The sequence below is a fragment of the Podarcis muralis genome, chromosome 3, assembly GCF_964188315.1.
Source record: "Podarcis muralis chromosome 3, rPodMur119.hap1.1, whole genome shotgun sequence".
NCBI lineage: Eukaryota > Metazoa > Chordata > Lepidosauria > Squamata > Lacertidae > Podarcis > Podarcis muralis.
The window spans coordinates 63,145,530-63,173,246 of record NC_135657.1 but is presented as its reverse complement, the minus strand read 5'-3'; the positions used below and the strand labels follow the sequence as shown (position 1 = coordinate 63,173,246).

The following is a 27,717-nucleotide window of genomic DNA, read 5'->3' as shown; positions in this document are numbered from 1 at the left end:
CAGGACTGCTGATATTTATCCAAGTTTGCTGATTTTTGTATTAATAACTCTTCCCTCCCTCCAAACTGACCCCTGTCTGGTTGGGTGCTTTGAACTTTTGATGGCAATCACTTCTACCCATATGAAGGAATGGTGCTGTTTGCATCTATACAAGTATGTGAGCCAGGATTAAAATCATTTTGCTCTACTAATTTCATACCAAAGTTAGTCTAACAGAAAAAGGGCAGGATATCTAAGAGCTAACAGACCTAGTTCAATTGGGGGAGGCAGGGAGAGCACTGTCTGTCTGTGTTTTCGAAATAAAACTTCTAAGTGAATGCTGTTTGATATGAACATGAGCAATTAATCACAATTTACAAGTCCAGTATTATATAGCATGGGCCATTTAGTAGTGTGATTCCTTGGAAAACTACACCATTCCTGGCAGAATGCATAATCGTCGTCTTTTTAACAGAAAGAGGCAACCCTGAGTCATATGCCCTTAAATCATATGTGCTTTGGCATACACATCAAAGAGCAGATGGTTCTTTGCCAGTGAATAAATATGTACAGTTTTTGGCAATGTACAGCTGTAACTTTATACCTCAACTTCCTAATGAACTTGTTGGCTCTTCTGGACTATGCACCTACATTTGCAGGCTTTTGTCCCTGCTTGCCTGTATCTCCATGGCTGCAGTGCTATTCACATTTACTTAGGAATAAGCCTCACCGAACATGGTGGGACTTACTTTTGAGTGAGCATGCAGAGTATTGCCCTGTTGCCATGAGAGAAGAAGCCCATGATGAACCCCACTTAACCATTCCAACAGCTTAGTCCTCTGTTTCTTGATTTCAACTCACTAATAATCTGATAAGCCTCCTGAACAGAGATGGGGAACTTGTGGTCCTCTAGCTTTTGCTGGACTTGACATCGGCTTTGCATGTAGAGGCGGTCCTAGGTTCCATCACTGATATCTCCAGGCAGGGTTAGCAGAGATGCCTGCCTGAAATCCTGATCAGCTGCTCCCAGCCAGTGTAGTTTGTACTAAGCAAGGTGGACCAATGGCCTGAATTGCTATAAGGCATCTTCCTTATTGTGTATTTCTATTTTAGAAATTGACAGCAAAACAACAACTCACCAGTTTTGTATGTAAGAAGTGCTGCCTGTCATATTGTTTTGTTGTAAATTCAGAGTGGTGAAAGGGGAAGCACTGAAGCAGTAGGAACAACAAACTAACCATGCTTGCTTTTATTTAGTCAGGTACACTAATCTTTTTCAGAGGAAAGTTGTGATAGATTCAATATTGTGCTAGAACAATTCAAAGAAAATAATCTAGACGAGTTATCTTAAATAAGAATGAATTTGTCTTACCTTTCGTGTTTCTCTCCTGTTGAGCTTGGCCATATAAACAATCCTTTTGCACTTTCTGTACTTAGATATGTCAGCTATTAGTTAAGTGCCTGCTCCTGCATGAAAATGAGCCATAATTTCCTAATATACACTTGAATGCTTATTCACAATGACTGGCAATGATTCATTCAAAATTATCTTGTTCTTTTCAGTAGAAATCACACCGCACATACCAATAGTTTTGGAGAACATCCACTTTAGCTGCTAATAAGGCTAGCCCTTCGGCATATTGCTTTGTGAAGTTTAGGAATAATAATAAATTTACCTCTGTTAAAAGTAAACCCTGAGCTGCTAAAGGTCAAAGCAAGCTGAAAGGCATTTGCAAACACAATGGTTTCATACAGGAGAAACTGACTAAGCACTGCCACTGGCTGACTTCAAGCAATGTATGTTCTGCAACCACACAATAAATAAACAGGCAACCAGTAGGATAGGTGTGGTGGTGGGATGACTGTTTCCAAATTCTGCAGGGTGATTGACCATGACATCCATATGTGGCTGACAAATAAGTATATCATGATTCAAAGCATGGCAAGACTAGCTCTTTGGAAAATCCAAGCTAATCTGGGTTTGGTCTCAGCCATGCGAAGTGTTCTTTATCATGCAGTTACTACCACTGAATTTTATGTATATATATAACACATGCATTCCACATGCCATGCTACTGCAGTCATATGTTTGTCTTGGGGCAGGACAGGGCCAGCTCTGGTTTAGTATATAATATCCCTATAACTTACATTGCACTTTTGCACATTGATTTGCTGTCAATTGGCATGGCTGACTGGTGGCAAAGTATAAGGCTGTGCTCTTGGATAGTTCACTCCACACAGGAAGGAAACACACAAGGTAGAGGGCACCTCCTGCATATGTGTCTAAGGAAGTGTTGGTTATTCCTGAATTTTCAGTTTACCCTGACACAGCACACCATGCAAGTACCAACGGCTTAGGTTATTCAATACACTCCATGCACTCCGGAGCATTTGGTTAACGAAATCATTATTTCTGGATCTTTGCAAAGTATACAGACCTTCTTTTGTAACTATGCATTTCTCCAAGGTTACAGATTACAGGAAACAATGTTAGTGTTATGGTGATAATGGCTGCTTTGCATGAAATATCCTGAAGGCTTGCATAATTTGTGTGAAATTGTCAACAATTTCAGAGGTACTAAACAAAATATGTTTAAGAAATAATGATATTCAACTGGGTTGGCTTCTTTTAAATCTTGTTGTTTAGACGTTTAGTCGTGACTGACGCTTTGTGACCCCATGCACCAGAGCACGCCAGGCACTCCTGTCTTCCACTGCCTCCCACAGTTTGGTCAACTACTGCAATTGGTCTTACAATTGCAATTGGTCACCCCTTGCTTTTTCCTGTAAGACCAATTGCAGTCATTAACAGTTGTCAACAAGCTTACCACACCTATCAGCCAATCAGCTTACCACACCGATCAGCCATTCCCACCACCCTTCTGAGTAATACCGCTCCCCCCTCCCCCTGAGTAATAATAAATAATAATAAATTTTATTTATATCCTGCCCTCCCCAGCCAAAGCCGGGCTCAGGGCGGCTAACAACAATAAAACAGTACAAAAGTACAGCATAAACAACACTCTAAAATCATTCATTATAAAATTAATTAATTCAAGCCACTGGCAGCCATTTGGCCAGAGCTCCGTGAAGATTGCCGAGGGAGGGAGTCAGGCTGTGCCCTGGCCAAAGGCCTGGTGGAACAGCTCTGTCTTGCAGGCCCTGTGGAAAGATGTCAAGTCCCGCAGGGCCCTGGTCTCTTGTGACAGAGTGTTCCACCAGATCGGAGCCACAGCCGAAAAAGCCCTGGCTCTAGTTGAGGCCAGCCTAACTTCTCTGTGGCCTGGGACCTTCAAGATGTTTTTATTTGAAGACCGTAAGTTTCTCTGTGGGGCATACCAGGAGAGGCGGTCCCGTAGGTAATACCCCTCCCCACCCTCTCACTATATATAAGGGTCTGGTGACTTCTGTTTCAGTGTATCTGAAGAAGTGTGCATGCACACAAAAGCTCATACCAATAACAAACTTAGTTGGTCTCTAAGGTGCTACTGGAAGGAATTTTTTTTATTCTGTTCTGAGGTGTGTGTGTGTGTTTTTTAAAGATATTAGGACCACCTTACTAACATTACAAAAGATGTAATGACCACCACCACAAATGTTTTGCCTGCCTTGACACACACTTGGACCCTCAAACCATTTGGACTGCATAATTTCTTCTAACAATGCTTATTTGCAGAACACCAAACATGGGCAAATCAGGACCAAAATCATGTTGCTTTCATAGTCTAATTGGTTTTCATCTGGAAGATCTTCCAAACTATTATGCCCTAGTGTTCATTGTCTAGCATGAGAAAATGTTTCCCCATTTATCTGACCACCTGCTGCCATTGCCTATAATGTTTGCAAGGTGATGCTTTCTGTTTTCCTCCCACACAGAGGAAGCATTAAGGAGACAAAAGCTCATGGCTTGAATACAATTGTTTGTTCCAATATAAACAAGCACAAAAATACCTCTCAGAATAAACCAGAACATTTTCTTCTTTTCTCCGTAACCCCAAAGCCAACTCTAAATTTTTCTTCCAAAGTTCCATATATCATTGTGACTCTCCTGCTCAAGAATGAAATCGGAAGCTGCAATTAATGGAAAGGTCAAATTGCACTTTTTGAAAACCAATTAATTGCTCCCCCCTCCAAATCATTGCTTTGCATTTTCCACCAGCTGCAGTCAAACGTTTTTACACATGTTCAGAGTAAGATTTGGTATCTTTCTTCAACTTTTCTTTCTAACTCCAAAGCAATTTGGATTAGTGCATTTGAATGGAGCTCAGCTGTTTGAAGAATACTGTAGCTGAGAGAGGCTGCTTAAATTTTCCCACACTTAGGGAGAGGGTAGTAAAACTGTGACAAATGAGGGATAGGATATTTGTTAAATTGGACAAAATATAAGTAGAGGCAGTGAGAGATTTTACTTTCTTGGGCTCCATGATCACTGCAGATGGTGACAGCAGCCACGAAATTAAAAGACGCCTGCTTCTGGGGAGAAAAGCAATGACAAACCTAGACAGCATCTTAAAAAGCAGAGACATCACCTTGCCAACAAAGGTCCGTATAGTAAAAGCTATGGTTTTCCCAGTAGTGATGTATGGAAGTGAGAGCTGGACCATCAAGAAGGCTGATCGCCGAAGAATTGATGCTTTTGAATTATGGTGCTGGAGGAGACTCTTGAGAGTCCCATGGACTGCAAGAAGAACAAACCTATCCATTCTTAAGGAAATCAGCCCTGAGTGCTCACTGGAAGGACAGATCCTGAAGCTGAGGCTCCAATACTTTGGCCCCCTCATGAGAAGAGAAGACTCCCTGGAAAAGACCCTGATGCTAGGAAAGATGGAGGGCACAAGGAGAAGGGAATGACAGAGGACGAGATGGTTGGACAGTGTTCTCGAAGCTACCAACATGAGTTTGACCAAACTGCAGGAGGCAGTGGAAGACAGAAGTGCCTGGCGTGCTCTGGTCCATGGGGTCACGAAGAGTCGGACACGACTAAACGACTAAACAACAACAACAACAACATAATTAGAAGGGAAGGACTTAGTCAAAGACTAAGAAGTGTGCATAGTTTGTGGCCATTCCTTCTCTATAGCATCTTCAAGTGGTACTTGGACTGGGACCATGTTGTTCTTTGGAGATGCATGGAAGCAAAGTGAAACGTGAATGAGCTTCATCTTATTCTTTGAAAGTTGGCATCCACAACCTAATTTTGCTTGTGGTGAGTGCTGGGTCCGTGTAAAAGTGCCACCCTACTGAAAGTGGTTGTTGGTACCGGTATATTGTTATGGGAAACATTATTGATAACTTACAATTGTAACCCCAAATAGGACTACTGTATCACATCAGATACTCATACTGTTTGTTTACTAAAAATTAATTGTACTGTGTATTCAATAAAATGAATGGTTATGGATCATTTTCATAAATGTTCATCTTCCAGTTTGATTTGTTCTGTTGAAATCACTGGGATGTTCTTGCTAATCATATGGCTCAACATTTCCAAGTTCTAGGTACTATGCACTTGTTGTAAACACATGAATATTTTTGTAATGTTCTGAGGTTTGTGGTGCTGTGAACTTGCCTGTGTGTGGCTTGCATGAGAACCCAAAATGACATGAATCAGTGCAGCTCAGAAGTAACATGATCATTTCTGTAAGACTTCCTCACCACAGGAAGGGATTCATCCTCTCTCTACCAACTATGATGATATTATGAGGACTACTCATTTAGATGAGTTATATCCACTTGTAATGTGAAGCTATTCAGCTGTGGCATTTAGAGAGGTGGCATGGTGGTATTTAGGCATTGCCCGGTTTTTAGTAAACCTTCTGAGGTTTGAGGTTTTTACTCTTGCTACCAGTAGCTGAATTCTAAATGTACCAATTTTGCCTTCTTGTTTTTCAGGAAGACAATCTGAAAACTGTTCTGTGCTCTTATCCCTTTAGAAAGAAGCCTCTATTTATAATAAAAACAAATAAATTATTATTTCTCTTAGAACATTTACCACATTTGGCACCATCCATCAATGTTATGCTCTTGTGACATTTCCCTGCATTTAAGTGGAACTTTCACTGGAGCAGCTCTGTTGGACCATGCTCAGAAATGTGCAGTTTTCCTATTCTGATGTAATTAGAACTTTCCTGTGATGCTGGGAAAAACCCCAAGATGTGACTTAACTTTCATCCTTTGCCTGCACCACAACAGATACCAGATGGCACCCAGGAGAGAAAAAGAGCAGAATAACCCTCTTCTATTCGTGTGAAGTGACAACATTAAAACTTTAGTACAGCTGGAGAAGTTGTGTGCATGCAAGGCTCCTCTTGGTGTCCACAATCTTAGTGTTTGTGAAGAGAAGGCAGCTGTAATTGTTCTATGGTTGCTACATTGTGGCTTAGGTATGCCAGATAATTCTGATGTAAACAGAAGCAGAAATTTTCATTGTTCACTTATTTTGCCCTATGTCAGGAACAGAAACCAATCCAGCACTGGTCCCCACCCATCACCCCTAGCCTGCAAATGAAACTGAATCGACGACTTTTTCTGCATTTAAACTGCATTTGCTTTCAAGAAAATGAATGAACAGTGAGATGAATAACAGACTGTTTGGTAGAAATTGAAGTGCAGCAGAACGGAAACAACACTGATTGTGATGAAGACAAGTCAGAATGAGGATCGAAAGGATTGAATGGGAATAGCTGTCTTCTTACATCCCTGGGCCTGTAGTACTTACAATTATGGCACCTGCTTTGCTTCCACACCCATTCCCAATTCCACCCAATTATGCATTAGATGTGGGGAAGAGCATATAACAACGTAACTAAGCTGTCCTAGATGCTATGGTGGGACAAATTAAATGCCTGGCTGTCATGTTCCATGAGATATGTAACATGAAGTTCTAGCTGAACATATAGAATAGGTTGGTTTCTTGTATCACTGCCCTAATGCTGCTTTAACTACACAGTGTAGTATAATTTTGGGGGATGTTGATTGATTGCTGTTTACCCTCTTGGTTGATTAAGAACTTCCAAAGAAGATATTTAATGTGTGCCCTGTGTGTTGTTCTGCATAGTGTACAGTAAACATGTGTTGTACACATGATGACAACATGTTAGAGCTGTGATCGCATAGACTGGGCAGAATTGTGCAACTTCTGTCAGCTGCAATTTGAATTCACTCTGAAAATCTTCATCATCAATCATTCATTTGTAGTTAATTAAATCCGCTCTTGGAACGATTGTGTTGGAGTCACCAGGGCCAGCTTCATTTCAAGTAAAAATAATTAAAAGCACTACTTCTGTTTGCATGAGTGAAGATAAGCAATGTCAATTGGTGTAATAAGTATATATAAATTGACTGCTATTATCTCTTCTGTTCTAGGTATTATGTGTCATTGTGCTAACAACAATCCTGGGATGTATATTTGGGCTGAAACCTAGCTGTACAAGAGATGGTAAGTAATGAAGAATGCTAATATAAGTAGCTGAGTTTGTTTAGATATAAAAGGTTCACCTTGCATTCATTAGGTACACAGCATCCATTATTGGTTCTGCCCATTTTCCCATTTATGAATCTTTCCATTTGTCATAAAATTTCTGTAACAGTCTTGTCATAATACTAATTATGAATGCAAATGATAAAGTTTTTATTAGGCCTGTCACCCAGTTAAGGAAATCTTAGTTAATTAAATGAGGGATTCAATCAGATAGGTGCACTTGTGGGAATGAGTACAATGAGTCCTGCTAGAGCAATGAGGTTTTCCGCCCTTGCTCTGTGCCCCCAAATTGGCTCAGGGGCTTGGAAGAACCCCCAGGACCACACAGAGGTAGGGGAGGAGAGCCTATTCCATCGGGCAAGCAGAAATGCTTGCATTTATGGAACAGTCATAATTGCATGACATTAAATTCCACTCAAAGGCAAGTGAAAGTCAGACTGCCATCCTATAAAGTCCCTTTCCACAGAGCCCATGTACAGTGACTAATCCATTGTGTTTATAGCTGTGGTTCTCATGTTGGTTATGTTTCATGCAAAGGCTTCCACATTGTTTTGCCAATGGTACACTTAACATACTGCAGAAAAGGCAAACATACCAAACTTGCATTGTATGCTAAATGAGCCGTTTGAGGAATTGCATGGGTAGAAATATTTATGTGTGTCATATGAAGGAGACATTTTAGTCAGCAGATTTAACAATTTTCCTACTTCTAGGCCAGTGCAGAGCCCAGGGACATCATTTGAGTTCTGCTTTCAGTTGTGGGTAGGGCTGAGGTTAGCATGAAATGGATTACTTTTATCATTATTGCTGGTGGAAATGGCATATTCTGTTACTTCTACACAGATCCATTGAGCTAAGTTTTCTGATGAGGAAGAAAAACTAATGGGGCTAATCAAAATAGCAGTATTGGTGCACAGTCTCTATTGGTTGCAGTGGAAGCCTGTTGGCTCATGTCTGCCCCTCATATATTTCTTTGCAGATTGCTCGCCATCCATGCACAATTCCCACAGTACTTTTCATTAGACTAAGAATTAGTGAAGGGGATCTATTTTTTCATGCAAATTTACTCCTGGGTCCATGATGAAATGTTAATTAATGTAGTATCAATGTTCAATCGCTAACATCAAGTAAATATGAACCATTTCAGTCAAAACCTGCAAAGGCCGTTGCTACGAGAGAACATTTGGAAGTTGCCGCTGCGACAAAGAATGTGTTAAACTTGGAAACTGCTGTTTAGATTTCCACGAAGCCTGTATAGAACCGGGTAAGCATCACTTTTTTGTATAAAATTGTTCCCGTTCTTGAAGCAGCTTACCATGTGGGTGAGCTGGGAGACACGAACCAGCTGCTGTGCTGTTACAGCTGTCCCATTGCCATTTCAAACCATCATAGTCTGATTAAAACACTCTGCATTTTTCCTAAACAAAATGCTGCTTCTAAGACTGCAGCAGTTATTGATGCTGTTCCATGAAAGTGCTTAGACATTTTAGAAAATGGCAGAGTCTTCTGCAGGCAAAACAACTCAATTACTGCATACAAGGACCAGGTCAGATGTCCCTGTATATTGCTGGTCCCTCAGACTATCTAAAGATTAGTGGGAAAGGGAATGAACTGGAAGGTAGGAGTGGTAGATGGGGAAGAAAGGTGTGCTGAGTTCTCTCGCCTACCTATTACTTTCCCCCTTAAGTCCTCTCCTCTGAGCTATTTCTCACCACCTGTGGTTCCCATATATGTTTTTGAAATGGCTGGGGCATTTTTGAAATGGCTGAACAGGTTTCAGGCAAGCATCTGGCTTCTGCTTTCTCCCTTCAAATCATGCCTCACCACTGCCAGCTCATCTGATGTTTCCAGAAATTTGCCACCCAATGCCTAGCTTGGCCCTAATACTTGACTCACAGAAAACACTATACGGTGGTACCTCGGTTTAAGAACAGCCCTGTTTAAGAACTATTCGGTTTATGAACTCCGCAAAACCGGAAGTAGTGTCCCGGTTTGCGAACTTTACCTTAGTCTAAGAACAGAATCCGAATGGTGGAAGCGGGAAGCCTCATTAGGGAAAGCATGTATCGGTTTGAGAATGGTTTCTGTTTAAGAATGGACTTCCGGAATGGATTAAGTTTGTAAACCGAGGTACCACTGTATCCTGTTAATGTCATGCCTTCTTTCCACCATGAAAACCTATGGGTCATGACTACTTTGCTAAGTTTCACCTAGCAGTTGTGTGAAAGTCGGTGAGGATTCATGAAAACTAATCCAAATTTAATTATTATTATTATTATTATTATTATTATTATTATTATTATTTACTGATAATTCAGACTGATGCCAGATCAGCAAGGTGTAGTGGTTTTGTTCTCAGCATGAATAGGAAGTTGTATCCTGACTTGAAAGGGAGCTAAACCATAAAGGCAGTTTAACACTTTTTTTCTGTCATGTTTCAGGAATTTAGAATTGTATGGATATCAGGCCTGGCATAGGAAACGCCAAAGCTACAATGATTTTCCTGTTCCAGAGCTCCTCTTTCTTTCTTTCTTTCTTTCTTTCTTTCTTTCTTTCTTTCTTTCTTTCTTTCTTTCTTTCTTTCTTTCTTTCTTTCTTTCTTTCTTTTTTTGAAGCATCACTCTGCTAATCCAGGAATCACAGTGATGCAATGTCAGGGGCATTGTGGAGAACTAAAATAGCAGCCCCTGGCACTCCTCTGCAGGAGTCAGCTGCACCATTCTGGGACTCTTCGTTTTTCTCCTTCTTGGTGCTCCATTGAGTGCTGGGAACAAGTAAAAGGCTCCGGGGAGCCCAGAGTAGTGCAAATAGTGGTGCTTCTCTGTTGCCTGCTTCCACTGTAGCTGCCTGCCTGCTCAAAGTAACATGAGTTCATAGAATCATAGAATCATAGAGTTGGAAGAGACCACAAGGGCCATCGAGTCCAACCCCCTGCCAAGCAGGAAACACCATCAGAGCACTCCTGACATATGGTTGTCAAGCCTCTGCTTAAAGACCTCCAAAGAAGGAGACTCCACCACGCTCCTTGGCAGCAAATTCCACTGTCGAACAGCTCTTACTGTCAGGAAGTTCTTCCTAATGTTTAGGTGGAATCTTCTTTCTTGTAGTTTGCAGTTGTTGTACTGCACAGTTGCTTCCTGCCATCCCCATCTTCCCCAGAGGAATGCAGGCAGTGGCTCTTCTGAGCTGCAAGGTGGAAGCATCTTCTGGGCAAAGAGTGGAGAAGATGATGAGTGGGGAGGAGCTGCTGTCTATGCTACTGTGAGCTGCCTGTGCTGGCAATGGAAGAAAAGCATGGTTGCCTTGTACTACTCTGGGTTCCGCAGCCCCATATTGTTTTCTTTCTTTCCTGATAGTCAGTGGAGGGCTGGAAGTCAAATGAAAACAAATTAAACAGGCTGCAGGATTCAGAATACCATAGAAGGTGGCACTCTTCTTTTGGTGTTGGTTGCCCACCAATGGTAGCAGAGGTGGTGACTTCTACTACTTTGTACCCAGGCCCCCATCTGCTAGTTAAGGCTGCTAGGGATTGGGGGGGGGGGTCATAGACATGGAGGTTTCCATAGGGGGCACCTTGCCAACAACCCCCAAACCTGGAGTTAGACATATGGAGAAGATATTAAAATGACTAGCTTTTATAAAGGCAACATCTACAAAAGTGCCAGTAAAGAAACGATGCCTCCTTTGATTTGTACCCATATAATTGCATTCAGATATCCTTCTACGCAATACCCAGTTCAGCCATAATTAACTAAAAGTGGGGTGGGTTCCATGTATTTGCAGCTCATATATGGAACTGTACCAAATTTCGGTGTGGGGAGAAGAACCGGCCAGAGTACCTCTGCTCCTGTTCAGAAGACTGCGTGAAAAATAACAACTGCTGTGTCAATTATTACTCAGTGTGTGAAGGTAAAATATTATGTTTGTTTTATCGCTGACTGGTTAAAAGCTGGGAAAGGGGGAAGTATTGGACTGGGTTATTTGCTCTACTTGGTCAAAGTACTGATAGCTGCTTTGATTTGAAAAATCTAAGGAAACCTATCCTTGGCTGAGATCCAAAGAGCTACTGTTGCCATACTTGCAGTTATCAAGCACATAGACACTTTATGGGGGCAAACAACAACAACTCTTATGTCAGGTAGCCTGTGCTTGAAAAACAATAAGTAATTGTGGCAGATTATGCCCAATATTCAGGAGATTCAGGCAGGCTCCATCTGGAGTCTATTCTGGTTCTTCCTGATCTAGGGCTGCCACAGACTCCACAACAGCATTCTGGCAATCTTAGGAATTGCCCAAAGGATTTGGGCACATTCTGTTGGGTTTTGTCTTCTCTCCTTCAAAAATGGGTTTGCTATTTGGCATTGGAGGCTGCCACTCAAGAATCACAATCCCACCAATTAAGTGTAGCTGAAGAATCCTTTTAATCTTGACTCCCTCCTCCCCACCAGGACCAGACTAGATGTAATGGGGCCAACCAAATAATTTTGTCACTCACAGGTCTCCACATATAGAACAGGGACTTTTGATGAAGCATTTGATTTTCGCCTCAAATGGGGAGCATGGGTGGCGGCAGATGAACTTTCCATCATCCCTACCCTTCTGTCATGTGTTTCATTGTTTCAGCCACTTTTCATGGTCTGATTCACCAGCTGTAGCTGCATTGGGCTAAGAGAAAAATAGCTTGAGCAGCAGAGTTTGAAGGTGCAGCAGTCCCAAGACTGCTCTTATAGCTAATAATAATAATAATAATAATAATAATAATAATAATAATAATAATATGGGAAGCAGCAGCCATCATGCCAGCTATGCTGGAATAAGCACTTTGAAGATTACAGTTTATTATCTCAGGGGAGGGGGGTTAAAAAGAAATGCTGTCAATATTCAAAATGACCTTTTCTTAATTGCTGCTATTATAAGTATTTAGGGTTGAGATACAAGATGTAGCTTAGGTGCACACTCCCACACAATTATTATTTTTGTTTTAAAACTTTTTTTAAAAAAAAGAACTGCGGATCCCATTATATATCTTAAATTGCTTTAAACTCCTTTGGGGGGGCACTTTTTATGGGGTATGGGGACAGCTTCAGTAGCAGATGGGACACCACCACTTCTCCTGACCTCCAGTTGAGCACATCTCTGCTACTTACTAGGAGATAGAGTGGAAGATAGTGGTGAGGTCACTGCAGTACAAACACACCTGCAGAACCAATCTGACATTCCTGCTGGTGCATTTGTGCCATGCCAAGCTCCCTGTTGCTTGGCCCTTCCTGTGTCAACCTCCAGATAAGCAGCAGCAATGTGACGGACCAGTGGGTAGGTGAGTGGGGGGAGGGCAACATACCATCTGCAATTGGCAGTGTCAGGGAAGAGTTAGAGGTTTTCAGTTTATCAGAGGGAGAAAGCATTCCCCAAGGGGGGGAGGGGAGCAGTGAATCTAATAGAAGGGAGCAAGAGGAACAACAGGGAGGGACCGGCTGTTCACAGGAAAGGCAAGGGTTAAGTTCTAGCTCAGATTCTTCGCCATTTTGAGAGTGGCTGGTCATGGAGAAGCAGAGCTCAGAAGGTATCTGAAAGAAGTGACTCTGAGGAATAATAGTTAAGAACTGTTTATAAGAATGTTTTGTTAATACGCAATAAAAAGTTTTATAAAAGAACAAGAAGCGTTTCTGTGGTGATCTGAAGAGGACAACGACCAGTCCTGACAGGCAGCTTCTTCAAGAAACAGAAGACCCAATCCCTCAGTTCTTTGGCTCCCAACCTATATATTAGAATGAGTTCCTAGAAGTTGTACTCCTACTTTTTTTTTTTAAAGAATGCATTAAATGACCATGTTGATGGGTTTCAATGTCAGGAAATGCATTGCTTTTAACTTCCCATACTTGCATATCAAGTCAGTTTTCCCCTTTCACGTAATAGAATGCTACTAACAATTGAATAATATACTGATATCCTTCTTTTTGAAAATAAGGAAGGACAAGCTGGCTTGAAGAAAAATGTGAGGACTTAAATGAACCCCAGTGCCCAGAAGGGTAAGAATCTGTATATCTTTTGCATCTTTCTAAAAAAGAGAGGGTGCTGTGGCACTGTAAATCTTTCTGTAGCGGTTGTGCAGCAACATCTGAAGGTGTCACATTCTCTCATCCCTGCCATCCTCCCTGACATGTTTCTCTCTTCATATATATTACCCTTGGCATTGGCTGCCTGTTCATTTCCTGGCCCAGATTCATGTTCACTGAGGCTGATGGGAATTGGACATCTGAACAGCCATTAATGAACTGCCACCTATGCTTTAAACCATTCTTCCAGACTGATCCTTTCCCAGTTTTCCAAAGGTTTTTAATGAGATTATAAGAATTGAGCTGTTCATCATAAGGCTTGGCCCAGACTGGTTGTATTCAGACTTTTGGTGCTCCAACTAGGATTAGTCATTGCTCCCACAAGCATCAACACAAATGTTAGTGGGAGAGACCCAGCTAAAGTTAAGCACATTAATCCCATGGATTCCAGTTGGAATTCTAGTGGGGCAAGTCTCACTTTGTTCAAGGGGACCTATGCCCAAGTAAGTGCATATAGGATTGTTGCCTGAATATATATAACTTGGACTGGATCTTACCTACTGAGAATCAAAAGAGCAGCCGAGAAGGAAACAGTATCACATTTGGAGGTGTTTTGCCCTTCTCGGCATATGATGTGGGCCAGTTTAAATGCTATAGCCAGTTAAAATAAATATTCAATGAATTCCCATCCCACTCTTCATCCCAAATGAGCCCAGGGTGGCAAACATAAAAAAGTCAAAACAATACAATTTAAAGCAAAACAAAATAAATTTAAAACAATTTAAAGACCAAATGAAATATTTCAAAACAATTTTTAAAATATCTAAAAATATTTAAAAACATTTAGAAAATCTAAGAATATTTAAAAGCAATCACATATCCTCACAGTTGCTAATTTTCAAAGTTGCCAAGGCTAGTGTTTTTCAGCCATCAAATGTATTTCCTGGAGTGCACCTCCTATTTACAAGTCTGGTGGCAGGTGCATGCATGTTCTCAGTGACAGCAGCTAACCCAAGTCAACTCAGTGTTGGAAAACTCATTGTCATCTTGTGGAGCAAGGTAGTGGAATTTGATAAGACTTGACTGGAGTTTTGCTTTGCCTCTTTTTCTGGAATGGAGAATCCTGGTGTTTTGTCTGGATGCATTCTCAACGTTTGTGAACATTGTAAACAAGGCAAAGCTATCAATCTTCTCGGACATAACAGTCACTTATATGAGGCAAACTGATTGACATATGACCAAAGGGAAACAGTTTGGATGAGTAGCGTACTATATTTAACCTGAGGTTTTTCTTGCCAATGCCAAACCAGAAGACAATTTGCAAAAAGAAACAAGTTACTTCCCAACCTGTTATTTTAAATTGGCTAGACATTTCATTCAGTTAAAAAATTGGCACTAAGCATTGATTTGAAGCTCTTATGCTGCCTGAGGAATATAACTAAAAAAGATTATATATATATATATATAGAGAGAGAGAGAGAGAGAGAGAGAGAGTAAACTAACACTTCACGCTTAGCCATTTTTCTCAGAAGTCCTACTAATTTCAGTGGCACATTAAAAGAACCTTGCTGATCAGACCAAAGACCATCTTGTCCAGCCTCCTTTTCTCCCAGTGGCCAACCAGGTATCTCTGGGTTGTCCATAAGCAGGACATAAGCCAAGTCCTCCCTCCCCATTTGTGATTCCCAGCAGCTAGTATTCAAGACACTCCACTTCTGGCACCATAACTATCATGGCTAATAGCCATTGATGAATCTTACCTCCCACCAAATGTGCTTCAGAGAGCAGCCTTGCCATGATAAAATATGCTGCTATTTAGATGTTTCGTTGACTATAAAATAAACTCTAGTACGGAACAAAGAGCATGTGTGTGGAGGTGCTATCCAACTTGCAAAAGAGAAAAGGAATGATGGCTAAAAACTAAACAGAAGACAATCAGCTGCCTGCTGAAAAGTAAATGCACAACATTCTTATAGAAATATGAGAATTCTGGGTACTTAACCCCAATCCCAAGGATATTCTCTCAGCCTTGGTTTGTGTATTGTGCCCATTTTTTTGAGATGACAGGTTTAGAACAGATTTGGTGAAGCTCAGATGATACATCCGCTCATAGGAAAAGTACAGAACTCCGTTCACACTTTCTTCAGAAAACGTTGGTACATTTCATCACTACATTTGACTTAGAGAGGTGGATCATCAAGCCAAATCCACTGCTAGCAGCAGAAAACCTGCCTGAAGCATCTCTATCTTATTAAATGCTCCTCTCCAATAGAGGGAACTTTGGTATAGAGTGAATACCTAGGTAAACTTAAAAGATCACCCAACTATTTTAGCTAAATGTGTCGAGTCCATCAAAACTAATGCAATCTCTTATTTTTGCATCCTGTTCTTACAGATCCCCAGTGATCGAGATTCTTTTAATTAATTTGCTTAACCAGTGCCCAACCAGTTCCGCAGGTTTCCCAGACATTTTCCCTAAATCTTTCAGGCTCCAGTCTGAGCTCATTACAGCATCTCTTATATAAACATCAAGTGATTACCATTCTCTTTAATGACAACCCTTTAGGAATGCCATTCCCCATCACCACTCCTCGCTGTCCCTCCATAAATGTGATTGTATTGTAATATTAAGGTTTTACAGGGACTGATTTCTGTATGAATGTATTTTTTTTACTAGTTAGTACTTGCAATATTTATTACTTATAATGATAACCCTAGTTTAAATTATATGCTTTTACATATCATTTCCACTGCATTATATGATATTTGGATATATTTATTAAATTATAATTAACAATATGTTATTGTTCTATATTTATTTGACTTCTGTGCCTTGTGGGTACCATTCTTTCTAAAATGTGGAAACTAACTTTATGAAGCAAATAAATGGAAAGGACTCATTGTAGTTACCAAGGAGATAAATGAACTTTCCAGCATATTTATTGCACTAGAGTTGCCTTTGGCTAGGCTCCCGGCAACATTTTTTGTAGCATATGTCATTATGCTCCTTGCTACGTATTCAGCGCTCTTTCGTCTAGATAAGGGGTCAGCAAACTTTTTCAGCAGGGGGCCGGTCCACTGTCCCTCAGACCTTGGGGGGGGGGGCTGGACTATATTTTGAAAAACAAAACAAAAATGAATTCCTATGTTCCACAAATAACCCACAGATGCATTTTAAATAAAAGCACACATTTTTTTGTCATGTCAAAACACCAGGCAGGCCCCACAAATAACCCAGAGATGCATTTTAAATAAAAGGATACATTCTACTCATGTAAAAACATGCTGATTCCCGGACCGTCCGCAGGCTGGATTTAGAAGGCGATTGGACTGGATCTGGCCCCCGGGCCTTAGTTTGCCTACCCGTGGTCTAGATGTTCAGTCTTTTCACACAATGCAAAAGGGTTTGGAAGTATAGCTTGAATTTATCTAAATGTGTGGCTTTTAAAAATTAGAATTGGTGAGATTGGTGCCTGTTAACCCTATTCAGGTGTCAAACAAATTGTGGAGCAGGTGACTGAGGGCTGCTAGCTCCTGCCCTCACCTTTGTGTCTCTGCTTGCCTTTCAAAGGATCCTGGATCACAGGGAAGCATACGCATATAGAGTGGCTCCCCTCTTCAGACTTTCCCTTCAATCTGTAGACAGCAGTGACTTGATGGCATGTGTGGGGTCATTGGGTGTGGTCCCACTCTCTTATTTATGAGCACATAGGGGAGAGCACCCAAAGGGGCGTAAAGAGTACTTGGAGAAAGAGTGAACAGCTAATAAATTCTTGCCTTTAACTGTCTCATTTCTAATTGCTCAGGTTTTCAAAACCTCCACTGTTGTTGTTTTCCTTGGATGGATTCAGAGCTGAGTATTTGCACACATGGGGTAGACTTCTTCCTGTTATTAACAAATTACGTGAGTAGCTTCTCTGTCTGAGCCACAGCATGTTGATCTATTAAGAATGTAATAATAAATCTAAACAGTACTTTCCCCTTGAACATGTTGTCTGCCCTCATGAGCTTCTCACACTTCCCATAAACTCATTTTGACCCAAATGAGGGTGGCAGTTTTATAGCGGCTGATGAGTCAAAAGACAAGAGAGACTTTGATGAAGCCAAGCCTGGGTTCTATGAAGGGCAGGCATGATTAGACAACTGTTACTGTGGCTGGACAGCGATCATTTTGAAAGTGACCACAGTTCAAAACATGGAAAAATTTGGCGAGACAAGACTCTTGGACTCTTAAGGAGTTAGTATTGGGGATGAGGGCAGAAGAATGTTAAAAATAGAATATAGTCAGCAAGAATTTCAGTTGACTTGATTTAAAAAAATAAATAAAGCATCAACTCACATGACAAATGCCCAACACAGGGTTTATTTATTTGAATTTCAAGCTGGGGGAGTTGGGGGGGGGGAGAGAGACAAGACAACCCCTGCTTTTCCCTCTAGCCCCCTGTACCTCCTGTAAATCTGCTCCAGAAGGGTGGCTGGGAATCTCCAGAATACAAAGGAGGTAGCAAGAGGGGAAGAGGAATTGGTGGAAACCACTGCAATCCCTGACCTCCAGCGGGGGCTTCTGCTGGATTGAAGTGAACCAAACATGCCTGTTTTAAAGCTGTTATAGGTAAAGCCTATGATTTTAGTCCATGGGAAGCGGGTGGTGCTGTAGGTAAAACCTCAGCGCCTAGGACTAGCCAATCGTCAGGTCGGCGGTTCGAATCTCTGCGGCGGGGTGAGCTCCCGTCATTCGGTCCCAGCTCCTGCCCACCTAGCAGTTCGAAAGCACCCCTAAGTGCAAGTAGATAAATAGGTACCGCTTTCTAGCGGGAAGGTAAACGGCGTTTCCATGTGCTGCCCTGGTGCAGGCTCGCCAGAGCAGCTTCGCCACGCTGGCCACGTGGCCCGGAAGTGTCTCCGGACAGCGCTGGCCCCCAGCCTCTTAAGCGAGATGGGCATGCAACCCCAGAGTCGGACACGACTGGCCCGTATGGGCAGGGGTACCTTTACCTTTACCTATGATTTTAGTCCAGAAAGTCCTGTATGTAAATAGAAGGCAGTTTTGCTCACCTAAATTGTTCCGGTTGACTTCTCTTCCTGTTCCCCTCTATCTGTCCACCCTGCTTTAGTGCCTGTGTCCTATCTCATCAGGAGCAGTGGGTGTTCTTGTTTTGCGGTGTGTGTGTGTTATAGAGAGTTGCAGTGGGGAGATGGAAAGCCCCATTGTGCGTGAAAGCTCCATCACATCATTGTGCTTGCATATCTCTAGATCAAATCCATTATGCATACTGGTGTGTAGCACTGCAAGAGCAAAGTCTATGCTGTGGTATGCAGCATACTGAGAAAACAATGGAGCATTGATTGACTATATAAAAATTCAGGGGGCAGAATTAGCCTGTAACTTAGCAACATAGTAATTCCATGGCAGTTCTTTGTTTAAATGTTTAGATATCTAAAAAGTTGTAAAGAGAGTGAGAGACAAGTGCTTAGTGGACATGTTTTGGCAACAGCACAGTATTTCTAATTTTACAATAATGTAAGCATTTATGTTGAATTAGCTTGCTAATCAGAACAGGGAACAGGTACAAACACATGCACACAAACCAGTTTCTAGAACAACTTTCTTTTGCTATGTTTATTAGCTACAGCTGTCACATAAACACAGGCTAAGTTCATTTGGAAGGTGACATGACGTAGTATTGGTCTAAAAACTCTGAAGCAAAAGTAGTCAGTGTGGTGCCCTCCAGACTCCTGTCATCCCTAACCATGGACTATGCTGCCTAAGGCTGATGGGAGTTGGGAGTCCAATAACACCATGTTGGCCACCCTGTTCTGAACCTTTGAGCCTGTAGCTTCCTATCATTCTGAGACAGAGGGGATGTTGGATACTTTAATTTTGAGATGATTACCAAATATTTTCTGTGAGTTGAATTAAAGAAGCAAAATGTTTGCATCTCTAGTTTTTGAAAATCTCATTTATTTGACTGTACAGTAAGGAATGACCTTGTGGATTTGCCTAGGAGGGTCAGCTGAGCTACTTTCAGGTCTTACCTAATGCTTTCTCATCCTGCTTAATAGTAGTGGGTGGTAGGGTAGCAGTGCTTACCTGAAGGGAGAATAGGAGGTACAAGGCTGTGGCAAGGCCAGCACAGTGCAAACACACCAGCAGGAGCTGGTGGCATTGATTCCTCTGCTGAAAGGCAGGCAAGTGCCATCACCCTGCTCTGCCATCCACTACTGCTCCTTAACCTAAAAAGCCCATAGTGTGAAAAGAGGATGAGGAGTGAAGGAATAAGGTCATGGGGCCCAATAAAAGCCCAGAAGGACTCCTATCAAGGTACCTTTCGTTTGACCACGGTTACCCATTTCAGAGTGGTAATGAATGGCATGTTACTTTAAGAAATGAGATGAGAAGGGCATTCTTTAGAATGTGTTTATGGTAGTAAAAGTTCTGGAGATTATTTGTTTTCTTTTTAAGTTAGCACTAGAAACCAAAGACTGTCTCTGTAGATTTCTAAAGATTTAGTTTATTGATCCAGCAATGTAGGGTGGTCATAAACTGAAAACCACAAGAGGCAGGACTCTAAAGTAGAAAACTGTTAGCGTCAAAAGTTCCTATGTTATGTTTACCCTCTTTATGTTTATGAGGGTCAGTTGACGCATTCATATTGCTATGTGGTAGCGATTTGCTATACAGCAACAAATTGCTATACGGTAGTGGTTGTCTGGGAGGAACTCCCCATGGCTCCCCCAGACAGTTTATGTGAATATAGTTGCCACTCGCTGTCACTGCAAGCCAGTTGTGCTACAACCAGCTACCAATACGTAAATGCAGCTGGGGAAATGACCTTTGGTGCAATTGACAATTTTGTCATATTCTTATAGCACTTTGTAAAGTATTTGTATGAAAAAATATATTATCTGTAAATGTGGCATTGTTAGAAAATTCTAATTTTATTTTGCTTCCTACAAAAGGAAAATGTGGAACATATGCTCATGGCATGAGACCAGTGTATCCATCAAAAACATTTCCCAATCATTACAGCATTGTTACGGTAAGAGCATCTTGGGATTCCTACACACACACACACACACACACACACACACACACACACACACACACATCCTATAGAGGAAGAAAGTGGATTTCATTCTATTTCATTTTCAGTTCATATCATTAGTAAGAGAGCTGTAGTTATGCAAAATTGTACAATATTGCAGTCAGCACGTTTTAAGCGAATTTTGGCGCTCAAGTTCCATTGCTTGTTAATAGTGTAAGGATTCTTGTGGGAAACAGAAGGATAACTGCAGAAAATGCATAATGCAAATGTGTACCTGTGAAATGCCTAGATGCTAATACCAAGGAGGCAGCACCAGTTCAGAGAGGTGGGCAGGGGTGGAGGAGGAAGAAATTAGTTGCTTGCCTAGGGCAGAGCTTTCATGTTGCTTTGTGCATGATAGCTGACAGAGACTAAAAGGGGTAGTTAATGAATCTCGTTATCCTTTTGCTATTAACTAGCCATTCTCACAGTCTCAGGAAGTGCTTGGTGACTGCTTCCCTCAAATTCAGATTCCTCAGTCAATGCCATTTCTTAAGTAAAACATTAGATCAGTGTCCTGAAAAAAGCAAATTAAGCCTTGTTATCATCTTTTTATCACCTGGATACTAGCAATTACCCCTAAGTAAGACTATAAATCCCAAGCCTTAACATCTGTATGTTGAGAGCAGTGGTAGCAGGGAATTGGAGTCTTAACAACATCTTGGAATCACCATTTTGACTACCCTTTAGAGACTCATAACCATTTAGGGTGCCTTGTGACCGTCAGTACTTTGTGGAAGAGATTCAGTCACATACCAGAGCTTTATATTTGCACAATTAAAGTGGATTAAAGTACTCTGTAATTCTAGTGCAATGAATCCACTTAAAAACAACCACAGATTTTGTGGTTTGGAAAGTGATGGGGTGAATAAACGATTAACAGGAAGGTATGTAAACCCCCCTCCCAACCAAATTAGGAGGAATGCAGGATGAATGTTCATTTCCATATAACTGCCCATAAACAAAACAGCTCAAATGCTCAATCGGGACTGGACAAAGCTAACCACCACTAAGCTTCATGGAGGCAAATCGGGATGAACTCTCAATAAAGACGTTTGCTGAAGGAGCCCTTAGACAAAATCTGGTGAAGCAGAACACTTATGTTTCTAACATTATACATGTGTGTAATGTGATATCTTTTGGCTATCTTTTAAAGTATATTTTAACCTTTTGTTTGCCAAAATCTCAGTGACTTAAAAATATGAAAGCAGTCCATCCCTTTTCATATCTTCTCCCCACCCCTTGAGTCCATGATGCTAATTGAAATACCATTCCCATCCCAGCCTTTCTTTACCTTCTTTCTTGTTCTGTCTCTCTTGCCTTTCAAATTAACACTGCCTCTTGGTTATTCTTCCCACACTCGTTAAGAGGTGTGTCCTACTAATCTCTTGTCCTATGGGAATGGAGAGTATGCCCCACAAGCACCCCAAACTCTGGTGGTGGCTGTACATTATAGGGGGAGATTGGTAAAGATAAGCAATATGTCAAGTTGGTTTGACCTGCAAGTGTTATTGCTCAAATACAGTCCCTTGTCCCCAAATGGTTGGAAGCAGAAGCAATGTTGATACATATGCAATGAATCAATCTTATTTTTCAGGGCTTATACCCAGAATCCCATGGTCTAGTGGATAATAAAATGTACGACCCAAAGAGAAATGCTATCTTCACTCTCAGAAACGTAGAGAAGTTTAATCCACAGTGGTACCAAGGACAGCCAGTAAGTGCTAATTATATTTTACTTATTTCATATTCTGCCCTTCCTGCCAAAAGATATATGCCAATATATTATATTAGTATATATTAGATATACTAACAACCCATGAAAGAATGGAAAATTTATGTATATTTTGCTTTTATTTATCTTTTTTTTAAAAAAGGGAACCTATTCTAACTGAATATGTATTTATACTATTGCTATATTTATATAGTGTCATCAGTGTGCATTGCACTTTTCAGAGCACAAGAGGACAGATCCCTGCCCCCAAAGAGCTTACAGTCTGAAATTCAGGGCAAGAGAAACAGACAAAAGAGATGGGGGGAGGGAACTGAAGTCAGGATTGAACTATCCAGTTATTTCAATTACACATGTTTGTATTAATTACAATTAATCTTTGGAACTGTGGTTGAAGGTGGGTTTGAAGGAAATTAAGGAAGGTGTTTGCATAAAGGTGCCTTGTGAAGCAGTTCCAGACAGACAGCAAAGCAGTGAGGGCAGAATCATTTCAGGGAACAGGTGATGGAACTGGATAACTGACTGTCAACAGGAAAGGATATGTCAGTAAAGGTATAAGAGACCAAGGCCATGGAGGGTTTGAAGGTAAAGACTAGAAGTTTATTGATTCCTCATTGGTGCAGCTGTTTCAGTTTCACATGCTTAAGCTTAGTTAGAGGCTGTGTACACAGTCCTGTTTATTCTGCGGTCAGTCCATTCCCACTGCTGCTTTGGCAAGTGGTGTAGAAAGGACGTTAGCTGCAATCCATTAGGTCCATTAATTTCAGTGTGTCTAGTCTGAGTCAAACTTAGTTGAATACCACCCCATCTCTATCCTGTTGTTTATTATAACAGACAGCCTTTTTTGATATAGTTCCCCAACACCCACACATCAATTGATCTGATTTGAGAGAAAGAACAACTTAGCTGTGTTTTAAGCAGGAAATGTGTGGATGGCCGTAGGCTCCATTAGAGAAGAGCATAGGAACTAGAGAGTTGAGCCAACAGCTTCATAGAAAAGGTTGGTCTTTGGCGAATGATTTAGAGGAAGTAAGGGAGGCGGCATCACACAGGCATTCCAGGAGGCAGTTTTAAGTATACAGGATGGCAAGGGAGAAACAGTGCAGAGGGCTTTGAGGGAGCAGGAAACCTTTGAACATCTGAACTCACTGCAAGTAAAAGTAGACAACACTGAGCCACATGGGTCACTGACCTGACCTGACCTGGTAAAACGTATCTCTCCATGTTACTATAAATAGCTTTAAAATAAAGTTCATGAAATTCATCATTAGAAAGACTTAATGAATAGCAATTGTCTATCCTTTCATACAGATCTGGTTGACAGCTATGTATCAAGGACTAAAATCTGCCACGTTCTTCTGGCCTGGTTCAGATGTCGCTGTTAATGGAAGTTTTCCAGACATCTATAAAGTATACAATGGGTGAGTCACTAAGTTGACGAACAACAAATACAAAAACCCCAGAATTTTAAAAAAGTTTTGAAACAGCACATCTTATTTATTCTACCAATATCACAATAGGAAGAACATATTCCTCAATTCATCTAATGGTCATTTGTTTTTCTTTTGCTCTAACAAGGCAGGCTCATCCAATCCGTCCTTGATTTATGTCTCATCCATGTCTCTCTTCCGCAGAAATGGCCTTTCACTTGGCCTCTACCCATCTTTTTCTTTAGAACTGCAACTCAGACATCTTCACCTCCTCTCTTCATCATCCCCACCAATGAATCCCAGACCAAATGAATTAATACAAAGCAAATACAAAGGGACGCAGGTGGCACTGTGGTCTAAACCACAGAGCCTAGGGCTTGCCGATCAGAAGGTCGGCGGTTTGAGCTCCCGTTGTTCGCTCCCAGCTCCTGCCAACCTAGCAGTTCGAAAGCACATCAAAGTGCAAGTAGATAAATAGGTACCGCTCCAGCGGGAAGGTAAACGGTGTTTCCGTGTGCTGCTCTGGTTCGCCAGAAGCGGCTTAGTCATGCTGGCCACATGACCCGGAAACTGTCTGCGGTCAAACGCCAGCTCCCTCAGCCTATAGAGCGAGAAGAGCACCACAACCCCAGAGTCGTCTGCGACTGGACCTAACAGTCAGGGGTACCTTTACCTTTAAATACTAATAAATGAAGCTGGTACTTCAGTGCAGATACACAAACATAAAAAAATGGTCTGAGGACAACAGAATCCACCTGTACAGATTTAATGGGTAATACCTGGTCACTGTGTTTTGGAGCTGAAGTCTTTTTGTTTTGTTTTGTTTTATTATTTAGGTCAGTGCCATATGGAGAAAGAGTAATGACTTTTCTTAAATGGCTACAGTTACCAGAAGAGGAAAGGTAAGCATGACATTTCAAAGCTATACTTGTGCTTAGGACTGTTAGAAAACCAGGACAATGATTAACTTGAATGCTATTTGCCTTGGATCCAGACTGGGCTCTTCCACAAACAGAACAATATTTGACCCTGTGGAGACTCCTGCTGGCGGAAGTGGGAAGGAAGAAATTTTTGCTGCTTCCCTTTTTTCTCCACCATCCTTCTTGCCACCTCCCTCACTGTTTTGGAGGGTTCCCCTGGTCCTCTGGAGTGGATTTCCAAGGCCAAGGGGAAGCACAGCAGAAGGAGAAATGATGGAATCCACTCCTTCATCTACCAGCAGAAGCATCCCTTGGGCAGAATTCTGTTTGTAGGATCTTGGGGACATCCATCACTGCATAATTCTGTGCATTTTAGCAAGACCACCAAGTTACGCCTGTTTCCATCGCCCTGTAAGATATGTATTCAGTTTATAACTCCAGATGTGTAGCTGTGGTAGCAATATACAGTGTGGCGGTACATTAAAGTGTAACGCATTAGTTGTGGCATGAGCTTCCATAGTAAGACTGTACTGATGCAGCATCTGAAGAAGGTACAGGTGAAAAAATAGGGTCTTGCAGCAAAGTACATTTGTTACAGCATGATCAGCACTTAATCCCCTTTAATTTTCAATGGCAGATACTTGAGTACACATTTCACTTTCCCACTGAAATCAGCAGGATTCATGTGTGCTTGACTTTGCATGGATTGTGGTCTTAGGCTGCCACCATATGCACATCTGCTTGGGAGTTCAGCCCACTCATTGCTTATGGGGTTGGGCTGCATTGAACCACAGGTTTTGTTGTTTTTGCTTCAGTGAACAACAAACACTTTCCAGAGCCATAGTTATTTTAAGCTGTTGCAGAAAAAGCGATGAAAGGTCTTGTGGCACTATAAAGCCCTACATATTTTTTGCAGCACAGGCTTTCATGGAGAAAAAAGCTTTCATGCCAGCGCATATATATGCATGCCACATTATTATTATTTATCATCATTTGTGTAGCACTTTCAAGGGTTCCAAAGTACTTCTCATGCATTTTGAAGGGTTTTCAAGTACTTTTCATGCATTATCTAGTTACAATCTTAACCAGCTTAAGTGGCAGAGTAATCTAAACCCCATTTGCACCGGGCTGGGGTTGGATTACATGTCCCTCTGCCCAGCCCTGTGTGCCACCTGTGTGCAGAGTTCCCCATTCTGCCTGCCAAATACAAGAGCAGCAGGAAGTGCTTCTAGTGAGTTTCCTGGCAATGGCAACCAGCAGAGAACTCTAGGGAGGGGCTGAGGCAGCTGAGGATTTGTTTTGATTCCAAGCCAGCCCTGTTGCCATCGTGTGATGGCATTGCCCCCAGTCCAGGGCTGATCAATGTACCATCTCCCAACTGCTGGAGCAATTTCTCTTCCCACTTTCACCTTCCATGCTTAGCAAGGATGTGAATGTGGTGGGGCCCCCACTGCTCCATTAAACCTGCCAGACAGTAGCAGGATTAGGAGTGCATTCTCAGTCCTTGTTATTCTTCATATCTCTCATCAGGGGAGGCATGACTAAGGATGAGGGAGAATGGCTTGCCTAAGGCTACCTAATGAGTTTATGGCAGAGGCGAGATTCAAAGTGGAGATTTCTTGATTCATAACTCATTCTGTTCTCTTAGCTGGTGTGGCACACCTGTTCTCTAATATATGTAAGCTAGGATATTCAGCTATTCTGTAAGGTGTTGCAAGACCCTTTCTTGTTCTTGGTGCACACTTATTTCGCATAAATAATATTGAATCTAAATATTTCCACGCTTCTCTCTGAATTTATATGTAAAATATTAAAATGTTGGTGCTGTTTGATATAGACCACACCTTTACACTCTGTATTTAGAAGAACCAGATTCCTCAGGCCACAGATACGGACCAGTTAGCAGTGAAGTAAGTAACTTCATATTATTTTACTTTTGCTTTTAATGTTATGTTCTGTAATTGCTCAGGGATGTGATTTTTTTAAAAAAGAGATTTGTTGGAAGCTTACATGTACATAAGCAGCATTTTAAAAACAGCACTTCCCAGTTCATACCTAATACTCAGCTAAACCATGGCATAGTGTGAATTTCCCTGGTCCTGCTGCTGCTGTGCTACCCCAGACTAAGCCTGCAATCTGCACCCCTCTGACCTGGGAGTAAGCCCCATTGTATTCAACGAAACTTACTTCTGAGAAGACATGGTTAGGATTGTGCTGTAAAACATGGTTTGGCTTAGCATTATGCAGTAACCGGGCCATGGTGTATTACATGTAACTGACAACCTCTTAATTTAAGCCATGAAATATAAAAAAATAAGACACATCTTTCTTCTAACTATATTTGCGATGCTTTCCAAAATACCAGTCTAGATTTCCGTTTGTTTCTGTGTATGTATGTCAGGCTGCAGGCTGCAGGTTTTTTCTATGTGAGTAACTTGTTGAAATATTGAAAATATTAATCGCTGTTAACATTTATTTACATGTTAAGTTATCATTAGTTTTGCCTCTCCTTTTTTGTTTCTTTTCTGCAGGTCATTCTTGCATTACAGAGAGTAGACAGCATAGTTGGGCTACTGATGGATGGACTTAAGCAGATGAACCTCCACAATTGCATTAACATTATTCTGCTTTCTGATCATGGTAAACTTATTTAAATTATGCAGGTCTTGTTTGAACACTTCTTTTAAAAACAAACAAACAAATAATAAGGATATTTTTCAATATTCTGGTGTTTTATTGGTTATAATTTGTTTTACTGTAATTTTGTGTTGAGCTACCCAGAGAACTGTGGTTACAGTGCAGCCTATAAATTTTATGTGTGAATGAATACATATTTTCTCTAACTTGATTTGGTTCACACTCTTCATTATTTGTAATATCTCATATCAGTATCTCAGAAGGGTCCAGAATAAATGGAAGTAAATCCAGTTTAAGTCACAGTGACTTACTTCCATGTTTAGGATTCAGGTGGAGAAACAGAAACATAGGCAACAATTTACAACATTTATAGTACAATCGAAACAACCTTCTGGGGT

At 41.3% G+C, this 27,717-nt stretch overlaps 1 protein-coding gene across 2 annotated transcripts in view; it reads left to right on the top strand.

The window, feature by feature from the left end:
• ENPP1 (ectonucleotide pyrophosphatase/phosphodiesterase 1) overlaps positions 1 to 27,717 on the top strand; it is a 47,298-nt gene that overhangs the window by 6,833 nt on the left and 12,748 nt on the right. For both annotated transcript variants that reach the window (XM_077925988.1, XM_028723438.2), the window contains exons 2-12: positions 7,345 to 7,417; positions 8,607 to 8,723; positions 11,243 to 11,368; positions 13,428 to 13,488; positions 17,322 to 17,419; positions 20,476 to 20,555; positions 22,198 to 22,317; positions 23,644 to 23,753; positions 24,599 to 24,664; positions 26,520 to 26,592; positions 27,214 to 27,322. In XM_077925988.1, coding sequence (XP_077782114.1) covers positions 7,345 to 7,417; positions 8,607 to 8,723; positions 11,243 to 11,368; positions 13,428 to 13,488; positions 17,322 to 17,419; positions 20,476 to 20,555; positions 22,198 to 22,317; positions 23,644 to 23,753; positions 24,599 to 24,664; positions 26,520 to 26,592; positions 27,214 to 27,322 — 1,033 coding nt within the window. The remainder of the gene's footprint in view (positions 1 to 7,344; positions 7,418 to 8,606; positions 8,724 to 11,242; positions 11,369 to 13,427; positions 13,489 to 17,321; positions 17,420 to 20,475; positions 20,556 to 22,197; positions 22,318 to 23,643; positions 23,754 to 24,598; positions 24,665 to 26,519; positions 26,593 to 27,213; positions 27,323 to 27,717) is intronic.